Raw genomic sequence first — 12902 nt, 5'->3', positions numbered from 1 at the left:
TTGCAGAATGACCCGTAGGAAAGATATCTGGTGACATTTAATTTGCACATTCAAAATGAGCTAGCTGCGCTTTACCCGGAGGGGGTCCAACCAACCTGCTTGTACTGTAGCTTGTCTTTTTTTACCACCACCTTTCATTCCCTAGTTAACCACCTGGTATAGAAATGAAAGAGCGAGAGATGGTGCTTTCGTAGGTGCTCTGTCATTGAAAGTGAGTTTATTGAGGCTGCTTCAAATCATGTACGATATGTTTTATTTTATTTTTTATTTCACCTTTATTTAACCAGGTAGGCTAGTTGAGAACAAGTTCTCATTTACAACTGTGACCTGGCCAAGATAAAGCAAAGCAGTGCGACAATAAAACAACAACACAGAGTTACACATGGGATAAACATAAAGGGGCGCATGGACCTTGTAGCTGTAAATCCTGATTGACCCAGGTTAGAAAGGCCTCTAGGTTTCTCCTGATCTATCCAGAGAGGAACAGAACCCGTCCTCCAACTTGGCCTGCCGGTGGAGCAGCACGATGTGTTGCTCGTTGTTATCGGTGCCCCCTCAGGAGTCAATGAGAGTAGGAGACCCGCACACTCTTTCGTTACTGTGAAACGTGTCATCCTTCAACCCCTCTATCTGCTTTACACAGAAGATTAGAGGAGGGAGGATGAGTAGAAGAGTGGATGAAGTTAATGAAAGAGAGATGTTTCCAGAATTCAGGGCTTTGTTGAGTTGAGAAGTTAGTAGAAATGTTAAGCGAATCAGCGAGCTCCACAGTCACTGGCCTTTTGACTCCCAAACTTTTCCAACAGACTTCAAACTGCTATTTGGACTGAAAAGTAGGGCACCTAATCATACTGCCAGCTTTCCCAACGAAAGCTATTTGAAAGGGCAAAAATAAATGGGATCGTTCATTATATCATTCAGTCATGCAGAAAATTGTATTCAGTGCTCCAATAATATATGGACGTTTAATTTCATTCTTGAGTTCGATGGCTATGGAGTTCCAGGCACTGGAGAATTGAACATGAGGGAGAACACTGTCATTTCTTTTGTTTTCACTCTCACTGGGTTGTTGTGCGTCACAAAGCATCAATAAACCTATTAACATGGCTTACTCCTTTCATGTTTATATCAGGGAACATGGGAAAACACATTTACGTGTTCATTCAGAGTGGGTTTCCAAATTGAATCCTGTGTTATTTTCAATCGGTTCAGAAATAGACTTTCAAGTAGTGGTACAGATGATTGGGCTGCCATTATGCTTCTCCATTTTGAAAACAGTCTAAAGACAGCTTTTTGTACAGCAAAGTTTGATTGTAATGGCAAAGATTATATTAGTGCCTGGTGCACTGTTGTGTTTCTTTAAGGAAACAGGAAATGCAAATGAGCATGCAATCACCAGACCCACACACATTAAGTAGTTACACACACACACTCTTTTGTCCACAGAATGTATATTTGTACCAAACGCTTGTAAAAAAAAAAGATGATTAACAGTGGTCTCTCTGTGTCTTCCCCATGTAGTATCCCAGCAACCTGGCATGGTGGGCTACGGCGACCCTGGCGTCATGACATCACCTCTCACCCCCACCTACCCCATCCAGCTCGGCCCTGCCCACATGAGCGCCTACCCTCCACCGCCCTCGTACTGCAACCACCCACCCCCGCCCTACGAACAGGTGTTCCGGACACCAGAGAAGAGGTAAAGGCTGCCAGTGTCTGCGGCGTCATTGACGGAGACCATTGGCGTCCCCTCCGTTTCTTCTCCTTCATGGTGACCTCATCACATGCAGCTGACAGGACAAGGAGAGGAGGGGACATCTACAGTCTGTCTGCCACTGTTATACCTTCACCATCAGCCCAAGTCCTAGGGACAACATACAGCCAACCACCTTTAGAGACAAACTGCCTTCTGTGGACCTGTGCCGCAGGCTGTGGTCTTCTGGACAAAGACAGGCTGAATTTATCTCCGTATCTCCATGGCTTGGATGTCACTGTCACCTTCCTCCACCTTGCCCACTTTTTTCACAAAAGCATAGCTATCCATTGCAGTCTCTTCTGCTGGCAATGCCATCTTGATGGGCATGGTCTTGCCTGTGACTGTGATATGTACTGAGTCGCTCACAGAGTCCTGTAGATGGGTGTTCATGCCACAGACACCAAACTGTGGAAGTCGATGACGAAAGCTTACCCAAGATCAGCACATTGCGTTTAGATTAATATCGATTCAAGTAAACATTAGGGTAGAGAAGCTGATCCAGGACCAAGGGCATAAGACCAACCACTATCTAAACTGTACAGGAGCAATATCAAACTTGAGTTGAAAGACACCTTGGAGAAGTTGAAAACAAAAGGCGTTTAAATGGCTTAAAAGGTTCAAAGACTTTCCTATTATGAGGCTGAATAATTGGGCTTCTCTCTGTAGCTGGCTGTGTTCGCCTAACACTGAGAAAATGTTAAATAGACAATAAAAACTTGTCAGGATGCGTTGTGCAAATTGTGCCCATTTGCTGTGAAGGGAAAGGAAACCGACCTGGATTTATAGGACCTATTATGTGCGCTGGAGAGAGCGGTAATTATGAGGCCGATTTGTTTGCAACGTTTCATTCACATTATGGATGCGTGTGTGTGTTCCTGTGGTGCTGACAGTGGCGATTCGGCGCTCTGGATCGGGACATCACAAACTGGCAGGGAATGTGTAGTTCAGTTGGTAGAGCATGGCGCTTGCAACACCAGGGTTGTGGGTTCGATTCCTATGGGGGACCAGTACAAAAAAATGTAGGAAACTGTATGCACTCCCTACTGTAAGTCGCTCTGGATAAGAGCGTCTGCTAACTGACTGAAATGTAAATGTAGAATCAAATCAACCAGACGGACCCCCAATTGAGACCAAGTCAATTTGTAAGTGACTGCATGGGTACAATGAAACCTACCACAACTCTACCTACGCCATATTCTCTAAGCATCCATTCCACTTGAAGCGAGATGTGATCCCCATAGAAGTTCAGCCATGGTTCTCAGATCGACTTCAGTTTGTACAGTAAGGAGCTCAACCAGAATGAGGATTAACCCAAAACGATATGTTTGTTTCACACACACACACAGGTCGCAACTGGATTACATTTTGCATATTGGAAGCTTTTCTGACCGATGGCCCATCCCAGTGAAACTGCTTACTTACGGATTCTCAATTTTTGTCCTGCAATAATCTCTAGACAAAGTAGTGGTAGTCACAAAAGCTAGCTGCACTCCTTCAGTAACCTAGTTCCTCAAACACGATGTACCATCTGTTCGCCATTTAAACATCTCACGTTAGAATGTTAATGACCAACTGGTTCTGCGTAGGTAGGTACAGCGCTGTACACCCTTACTGTGGTAAAAATGGTTTTCATGTATGAATCTGAAACCCTTTTGCATTTCGGAGAATAAAAAAATGGTTTGCTTTCACATAAACAAGCTATCAAGCTCACGTGTAGAATGTGCATGTGTAGTAGAGGTCCCATGTCCCAATGGTTGACCAGGTCCTCAAGCTGGCACTGACCATTTGGTTGAAGGTACCAGGATATGTTCTTCTGTTTACACTTATTTCTCAGAGTGGATCAGGCACTCAACCCCTCCACAAAGGCAATCATGTGGAAATGTCCTAAGATAGGGCGTTGACTATTTTCTGGGCAGGATATGAGACATTACCATCTGTTAAAACAGATCGAACTAACCACCCAGTGTTAACGATACAACTGTCATTGACTTGGAATGTCCTTGTAGATGTTAGCCGGCAAACTGGGGTACGTAGACACTATTAGAGCAGAACCAAGGAGGGAGATCTAATTTATGGTAAGTGTTACTATTGGATGATGTGTATACGTTTGGCTAATATGACATGTCTCTATTTGAACATTTAACTATGCAACCAAGGTTTAAAATGTCATTTGTAGAGCTAGGATGTGCTTTTACTGTTGCACCAAGACGGTTGGTTTTCGGCATTTTACATGACAAAAAAATAGAAATGATCCATCCATGATGTGGTTAATAAAGTTTCCTTCCGATAGAAGTTAGTGTTAATTTATTCCCTTTAAAGTTGTCCGTGAAGGACTTCTCACTGTTCAGTCGTTCTTTGAGATTGAAGGTTTTATACTTGGATGTCATATTTGTTGAATGAAAATATTATTATCTGGGAAGGAAAACTGTTCCCCTCAGAATGTAGACCAAATGAATGAGACACTGCCTAGACATTCTATTGAATGGTATCCTCCTCTCTTGCTTGTATTCTTACATAAAATCAGCCAGAAGCCACATTTCTCCGCCGTTTGTCATGTAGTTCAATACCACTGCAGATAAATACTCAAACACCGAGTCATCCCAGAATGTTAGCTTTGGGTGACTTAACAGTACAGATAACTCCAGGCAATGGCAGTCCTAACTTGGAAGTGATAGGTGGGAGTAATTAATGCTTATGTAACACTCACATTGGCCTGAGGTGGCTTTCTAAAGAACACTAATTGGCCAAACCCCCGTTAAGACTTCCTCCTCCTCATATGTTAAATAAAGCCATCTGTTCGGTACCTCATATTGAGATGCACCACTTTGACTATTGACCAATGTTTCCATCCCCAAAAACCAAACCTAAGCAGTCAGTCCTCTGAAGGCAGGTAAGAATGCATTTTATTTAAGACATTGTACTGTAATCACTCGGTAAGTCAGCAATTGAAGCCTGGTTTATTGTACAACATTCATAATGTAACGCTGTTCGCCTGAGAGAAACAATATCCACGAGAAAAGGTCGAAGCGGCATTGAACAAAATCCTCTCTTCAGCACATTAACGAAATGGAAAATGGGACAAAACACAGTGACATACAAAAAAGCCACGCTACTTTACTGTTAGACATTAACATTTGACTGACACGCACATTCCAAGGCTAATACATGTTTTCTGATGTCCCCATGCAAAGATAATTAGTCTCTAGGGAAGAGGGAGTAGCACTAAAAACTGGTGTGGGACAAGGATTAGAGATCACATACAGAGAAGGAGATCTGGATAGGCATGCAGAGGCAAAGATCCACGAACAAAACAGCATTTTCTTCCCATTCACAACAAAACCCCAACACACACACACAGCGTTTACAGAGTTAAAGGCCTAGGGCTTTGGGGTGTTTTTCCTCCGTCCATGTGTCTGAAAAACCGGAGCAGGGGACAACATCCCTCCCCAGGCTGCAGTTCTGGGCTGAGGGTTCAAGACGCCAGTGGTCCATCACACCCCAAACCCCCTCATCCAAGAGCCCTGCTCATCGCAATCTTCCAAATGTTCAGAATGGAAGGGGGACGAAGTCCGTCTACGACCCAAAGGTTAAAGTTCAAATGCAGGGAAGCAGGAAGACTCAGGCTGGGTCAAATCTGACAGGTAGTGGATAGCCCCGGCCATACCTGGAAGAGAGAGAATGGTGTATTTCAAATTCAATAAGACGACATTACATGGTATCAACAGCAGCTAATGCGGAATTATTTCACAATTTACAACAGTCAAATACACAAGAAATCTATAACTTTAAAACACAAATTTGCTGTGAGTAAGGATGGAGAAAGAAACCAGGGTCTAATTACAAGCAGAGACAGTACAACCTAAGGTTGGCCCGTATACTGTATGCCAGGGTTTTCTGAAATACCCACTGAATTTCCAATACAGTTCAATAAATTAAAATGTGTACATTTTAAATAAATACCTGCAGTCAACTTGTGCATTAGGTAATAGATAAAGCAGATTGCGTTAATCGATTCGCCTGTTCGATTATTTTTCATTTGTGAGGTGAGTCACTCCTGCAGCGCAACTTAAGTGAGGTGATCAAGATACACTTGTAAAAATACAAAACTGAAATACCACATTTATATAAGTATTCAGACCCTTTACTCAGTTCTTCGTTGAAGCACCTTTGGCAGAGATTAGAGCCTCCAGTCTTCTTCGGTATGACTCTACAAGCCTGGCGCACCTGTATTTGGAGTTTCTCCCATTCTTCTCAAGCTCTGTCAGGTTGGATGGGGAGCATCACTGCACAGCTATTTTCAGGTCTCTCCAGAGATGTTCAATCAAGTTCAAGTCCGGGCCACTCAAGGACATTCAGAGACTTGTCCCGAAGCCACTCCTGCGTTGTCTTGGCAGTGTGCTTAGGTTCGTTGTCCTTTTGGAAGGTGAACCTTTGCCCCAGTCTGAGGTCCTGAGCGCTCTGGAGCAGGTTTTCATCAAGGATCTCTGTACTTTGCGCCGTTCATCTTTCCCTCAATCATGACTAGTCTCCCAGTCCCTGCCACTGAAAAACATCCCCACAGCATGATGCTGCCACCACCATGCTTCACCGTAGGGATGGTGCCTGGTTCCCTCCAGACGTGATGCTTGGCATTCAGGCCAAAGAGTTCAATCATATTTTTATGATTGGTCTGAGAGTTCTTTAGGTGCCTTTTGGCAAAATCCAAGCAGGCTGTCATGTGCCTTTTACTGGAGGAGTGGATTCCACCTGGCCACTGTTCCATAAAGGCCTGATTGGTGGAGTGCTGCTGAGATGGTTGCCCTTCTGGAAGGTTCTATTGCCACAGAGGAACTCTGGAGCTCTGTCAGAGTGACCATCATGTTCTCGGTCACCTCCCTGACCAAGGCCCTTTTCCTTCGATTGCTCAGTTTGGCTGGGCGGACAGCTCTAGGAAGAGCCTTGGTGGTTCCAAACTTCTTCCATTTAAGAATGATGGAGACCACTGTTCTCTTGGGGACCTTCAATTGTGCAGAATTGTTTTGGTACCCTTCCCCAGATCTGTGCCTTGACACAATCCTGTCTCGGAGCTCTACGGACAATTCCTTCGACATCATGGCTTGGTTTTTTGCTCTGACCTGCACTGTCAACTGTGGTACTTTATATAGACAGGTACATGCCTTTCCAAATCATGTCCAGTCAATTGAATTTACCACAGGTAGACTCCAATCAAGTTGAAGAAACATCTCAAGGATGATCAATAGAAATAGGATGCACCTGAACTCAATTTTGATTCTTATAGCAAAGGGTCTGACTACTTATGTAAATAAGGTAAAAAGCAATATGTAATAATGTAATATACATTTGTAATAGGGAATTGTGTATAGAATGAGCATTTTAGAATAAGGCTGTAAGGTAACAACATGTGGGAAAAGGGAAAGAGTCTGAATACTTTCCTGAATGCACTGTATATAACTATTAAGTCAACTATCTAAGATGTGCCAAATAAGTCTCTCCAGCTGGGTTTTTTGTCAACTTCCTAGCATTAGTGGCTAATGTTAGCTTGCAATATCAAGCTTCTTGGTAACAGCAGCAGAGACAATCCCCTCCTGGATTAAGAGCCCTGCTGCGTAATATTTGTTTTGTGCGTTATGCAAACGGAGTTCCTCATGAAGCTGGTTGAGAGAATGCAAAGAGTGTGCAAAGCTGTCATCAAGGTAAAGGGTGGCTACTTTGAAGAATCTCAAATATATTTTGATTTGTTTAACACTTTTTTGCTTACATGATTCCATATGTGTTATTTCATAGTTTTGATGTCTTCACTATTATTCTACAATGTAGAAAATAGTAAAAATAAAGAAAAACCCTTGAATGAGAAGTTGTGTCCAAACTTTTGACTGGTACTGTACTTGCATAACCTTATGAGCTGGGTTGTCTGTCTTGGTAGTCAATTTTTCATGCACTCGTTAGCATTTACCTAGCATCCACTATGGGGATTCCTTAGTACTTGTTAGCATTCTGGTAGATGTTTACATCCTAATTTCTTTTGGCGCCACCTGTCTGCAGTAACAGGTAATACTGTCTATCCCAGGATGGCACAGGCACGGTATGATGGCACGGAAATCAGGATACCGCCCAACCATACAACCCAATATACATGAAAGCTTGGCTTACAAATCACTCACCGTTCGTCATGGAGTTATTTATCATCGTGAATGATCAAAACCTTCTCAAATAGTTCAAAGAGATGAAAATGTACTTACAACAGTAATGTGAAATATTACATGTATTCTGTTATTACATTCAAGACATGAACATTCAATATTCTAGGTTGTAGAGTCAACATGGGCCCATATATTACTAATAAAATTAAACTGCTGCAATATTTTTTACCAGACTGTTTATCAGTGGAAGATTAATTCAGGCAGGGATGGGAAAAGGGAGCGTACGTGTTTGTCCGTGTGTGAGAGAGAGGGGGAGACAAAGGGGGTCAAGACCAACCAATCACAGCCCACAAATCTACTCGGACGTGGGCAGCAGCTGGTTGCCATGGAGATGTGGCGGTAAAACGCCAGGCAAGACGTTTCATGTGGCTGCACACAACACGTGGGTGGGATGGGGGGACAAAGCTGGCATAGGGAAACCTCACCAGTGGACCAATGGCAGAACCAAATAGAGGCCAGTCATTGCCAAACTAAAGGTAACCTACAGTGCCTTTGGAGAGTATTCAGACCCTTCGACCTTTTCCATATTTTGTTACGTTACAGCTTTATTCTAAAATTGAGAATCGTTTTAAGGATGATCAATGGAAACAGGATGCACCTGAGCTTGAGTCTCATAGCAAAGGGTCTGAATACTTACGTAAATAAAGTATTTTTGTATGAAAACCTGTTTTCGCTTTGTCATTATGGTATATTTGTGTGTAGATTGCTGAAGATTTGTATTTATTTAATCCATTTTAGAATAAGGCTGTAATGTAACGAAATGTGGAAAAAGTCAAGGGGTCTGACGTCTGAACTCTTACCGAAGGCACTGTAATTGCCACTCTCAGATTATTTGGACTGTGCCCGTTGACAGGTTTTATGATGTAAGATCAGCCTTTCCTGACCAGCTGCTAAAGTTATCAAAGTTGACTTCACACCCTCACACAATATTTATCAGATTATAATTATAGAAAAAAATGATGATTAAAATATTAAGTCAATTATCACCCAGTCACAGTGAGGCAGAGAGCTTTAAGTCTCAGGAAGGTTCAGAGAGGTAAGAGCAAAAGCCTCACTAGCTCATTAAACATGACTTAGTGCAGAAGTCGTTTAGAGTGCACTTCTTTTCCTAAATACATTATCAAATAATTTCACATGCCATGGAACATTAGAATTGCTAACTGAATGTGTTAATTGTGTGTAAAATGTCCAGTAGTTGGTCAATCTCTCAGTTGTATTAGCAATGAGAGAGCAGGGCTCCTCAAATCTCATTAACAGAGAGGAGAGGAGACTCTGTACCTATCTCCCTCTTTTACTACACTGAATGAGGGATGAGTCTAGTGGTGGAAAAAGTACACAATTGTCATACTTGAATTAAAGTAAAAAGTTCAAGTATATGTAATACATCAAATTCCTTATATTAAGCAAACCAGATGGCATGATTTTATTTTATTTTTTATATTTACTGACAGAGGGGCACACTCCAACACTCAGACTGTCATGCCTGCTCCCACTCTCCCTCTTGTGCAAGGCTGCCCTTCATTCATTATGTTGTTGATTACCCCCTCTATATCTGTGTGCTCCTCCGTTTATTCCCTGTGTCAGCATTGACGTCGGTATTGTTCCCCTGTCCAAATGCTGTTCCTGTTCTGTTTCATGTCCGTTGTTTCATTAAAATGTTCACTCCCTCTACCTGCTTCTCGTCTCCAGCGTCGGTCCTTACAGAATGCTGACACCACTAAAAGAAGCATCAGGGAGTTTTGGTTTTTGTTTTGGTCGGGTCCGGGTGCCGTTGCCGATGGACTCAGGGGTGCCTCCGCTAGCTCGTCAGGCTTCCACGCCGTAGCTAGCTCGAGAGGTCTTCTCGTCTTGGTGGGCTCGGCAGCCACCCACCCCACGTCATGCTTCAGCCGGTCCAACAGTCTTGAAGGAGTTCCCACATATGCTGAGCACTTGTTGACTGATTTGTTTAAGACTTTTTTGGTTACAACATGATTCCATAGTTTTGATGTCTTCGCTATTATTCTACAATGTAGAACATAGTAAAAATAAAGAAAAACCCTTGAATGAGTAGGTGTCCAAACTTTTGACTGGTACAGTACATATGTAAAGCAAATTCAGTCTGCATTTTCTCGTAAATTACAGAGTGGTTATTACATTGATTGAACGGGAAGAAGAGAAGGCGGAAAATGTCACATATTTTGGGGATGTTTTTGTCTGCTTAAGGGGTTTAAATAAAAGTTTCACCTTCAAACAGAGAGTACGGTCTGTCTGGGATTCTGCAGCCGTGGGTTCCGTAGTCCAGACACCACTCAGCAAACTGGGAAAAAATGAGGACCAATGTGATTATCAGAACATAGGGTTGAACATGAAAGACAATAGACTATACTGTATGTTAATTGGATAAATAAATAAATACATAAAAATGTGAACCATGCATTCAGTAATTCTAAAATCCTGAGGATTGGATAAATGAATGCACAAATGAATTGATCCAAATGTAATGACAAGGTCATTCACTGACAACCGGATTTCACACGAGACAATACATATCGATGCAAGCAAGCGACAACTCAGACATAACACCATAACATAGGCTATATTATAAAACCAAGAAAGCAATGAATGAAATCCGACTGAATGATTCATCATATACTGATTATTTGTCAGTAAAAAGAATGCCCTTCAATATTGGCCAATGGTACAATACATGTCACAATAAAGACTTTTGTGTCACAGAGTGTAGTCGTGTCTTTAGCAGGCTTGTTCAGGGCAGGCTGCCTACACTGTAATGCATGTGTGGGCGAATCCTTCCTTCCCATCTCACTCAAACAGAGGAAGAAGATCTGAAGGAGGACAACACTGCTGGAGCAACCAGGAGCTCCACAGCCCCTCCTCACACTCACACACACACACACACACACACACACCCCAGTGTTACCTTGCAGGCGCGGTAGAGGTACTTCTTCTCCTGGGTGAGCTGGTAGAGGGTGAGGAAGGAGTAGGCGTTGCCCGCCGTGCCGTGACAGATACCGTAACCTTTCCTCAGCAGGCCTCTCTGCCAGATCACCTCCCCACACTCCACAGCATCCTTCAGGTACTTCTCATCCTTAAACACCTGGAGGGAGGGAGGAAAGGGGAGACATGACACTAGACTCATGGCCAATCCCAAACCCCATCTGAAATCCAAACCCCAACTTCCCACACACACACACACACACACACACACACACACACACACACGTGTGGGGATCGGAAAGGATTTGATGTAAGAAACGTGGTATTAGAGTACTTTCATCTTGCCCTGCTATTTAGAAATCTGTAATGTTCTTCATGTACTCCTAATCAATTGCCCTTACATTACATAGGGAGACTGAAATAGCCAAAGATACAGTATCAAATCAATTAACTGTATTTCATCAAGCCCATTTTAGCTCATAATTTGTAATAGTGCTTTAAAGATAGCAAGCCTAAAACCCCAAAGAGAAAGCAATGCAGATGCACATTGGCTAGGAAAAACTCCCTAGAAGGTAGGAACCTGAATACAGGTGATACGCACATTGTATTCCTTCATGAAGTTAATGGACCAAAGAGACATGAAATGACCCTGCACTGGGGGGGTGTGTGGGGGTGTGTGTGTGTGTGTGTGTGCTCCCCCCTGAACGTGAGTGTGTGTATTCATGCCACACTACGACTGATGAAATACATGTTGTTTGTCAAGAGATGAAGCGTTTATCCGGGGAAATCTCCTCTCCTCACACAACGCATGCTCAAAATGCTCACTACATAATCTCCATTCCTTCTTTTGCTCCTTCTATTAGTCATTTCAAAGGGAGAGGGTGTGCGTTTTCAGACCTGCAGTGAGAGTCAGCTTGTAAGAGGCCATATGCTGAGCACGGCAGAAAAACAGCCCATTACTCAATAAGACCTCTTGAAATTGACTGTGGTATTAAACCAGCGGACTAGCATGTCAAAGCTGGGATGTAGTGCTTGTTTAAATTCAGTCGGTAATCAAAATGTGACACCGGGGCCCGTAGTGATCCTAGTGCTGATCTGGGACCAGGCCTCCACTGTCCGTATAATATCATGCATCCTACTGTGAGACGCTTTGTGAAAAGGGGCCTTGGTCCTACAGTGCACCTGATATCCACTAGGCGTCACTGTGAGTTGTGTCTTTCTCCTAGGCGCCGAGCCACGGCGCCGGAGCATTGAGATGCAGCAGGAGCTGTTAAGTTCGTTACCTCCAGCTATAGATTTACATATATTTCCTGGGTGATTCCATGCAATTATTTGAGAGTGGCAGAGCTGGAGGCATTAGAGGAGAGGGCCTGGTTCACTGCTCTCTCTCAGTCCTCTGTATGGGAGAGTAGCTGAGTGCTATAATGGAACTCATGGGGTTAGTTAACGTGATATTGATATTAGGAAAACAAACGAGCCCTAATATCGTGAGAGTGTATTCATGAGGTTTAGAGAGCTGTGCTAGAGAGGAGAGAGAGAGTGGTGTCGAGTGTTTCAATCCAAAATCCTTTCAGATCTACTTGAAGAGACATTACTACGGTGTGTGTCCCTCACCTTGTGTGCCATGATGAGCATGTGCACCACTCCTGGCGCCCCGTGGCACCAGTGCACCAGCCGGTCCGTCTCGTTGCTTAGCGACGAAGGGTAGTTCCCAGAGCGGAACTTTTTGTGGCGGACGTAGTCCACACTGGGCCGCACCAACTCAGATAGGACTTCCTGGTTCACCTTAGCAGAGGGCTGAGAGAGGTCGAGCAAGGGAGAGAGACAGAGAAAGAAAAAGACCAAGAGAAAGAGATAGGGGGAGGGGGAGAGAGAAAAAAAAAAGAGGGAATGAAAGAGAGAGGGAGAGAGAGAAAGGGAGGGACCGAGAGAGAGAGAGAGAGAGAGAGGAGAGAGGGGAGAGAGATATAGGTACCAAGTAAATAAAATCCATATCCACATCCTTTGTA

The 12902-nt window shown here is 43.4% G+C and overlaps 2 protein-coding genes across 4 annotated transcripts in view; one reads left to right on the top strand and one right to left on the bottom strand.

Annotated features, from left to right (window-relative positions):
- The window catches only part of LOC110489804 (VOPP1 WW domain binding protein), a 95190-nt gene extending 91142 nt beyond the window's left edge, over positions 1-4048 (top strand). For both annotated transcript variants that reach the window (XM_036944071.2, XM_021562725.3), the window contains exon 5: positions 1522-4048. In XM_036944071.2, the coding sequence (XP_036799966.1) occupies positions 1522-1703 (182 nt within the window). In that variant the 3' untranslated portion in view covers positions 1704-4048. The remainder of the gene's footprint in view (positions 1-1521) is intronic.
- Positions 4049-4632: 584 nt separating this feature from the next.
- lancl2 (LanC lantibiotic synthetase component C-like 2 (bacterial)) overlaps positions 4633-12902 on the bottom strand; it is a 62719-nt gene continuing 54449 nt past the window's right edge. For both annotated transcript variants that reach the window (XM_036944067.2, XM_036944069.2), the window contains 4 exons: positions 12508-12690; positions 10877-11053; positions 10183-10255; positions 4633-5420 (listed from right to left, as the gene is read on the bottom strand). In XM_036944067.2, coding sequence (XP_036799962.1) covers positions 5344-5420; positions 10183-10255; positions 10877-11053; positions 12508-12690 — 510 coding nt within the window. In that variant the 3' untranslated portion in view covers positions 4633-5343. The remainder of the gene's footprint in view (positions 5421-10182; positions 10256-10876; positions 11054-12507; positions 12691-12902) is intronic.

Source organism: Oncorhynchus mykiss, chromosome 15 (assembly GCF_057628025.1).
Source record: "Oncorhynchus mykiss isolate SJ-2025 chromosome 15, ASM5762802v1, whole genome shotgun sequence".
Classification (NCBI taxonomy): domain Eukaryota; kingdom Metazoa; phylum Chordata; class Actinopteri; order Salmoniformes; family Salmonidae; genus Oncorhynchus; species Oncorhynchus mykiss.
The sequence above is the reverse complement of the archived record's forward strand: the minus strand, read 5'-3'. Positions and strand labels throughout refer to the sequence as shown.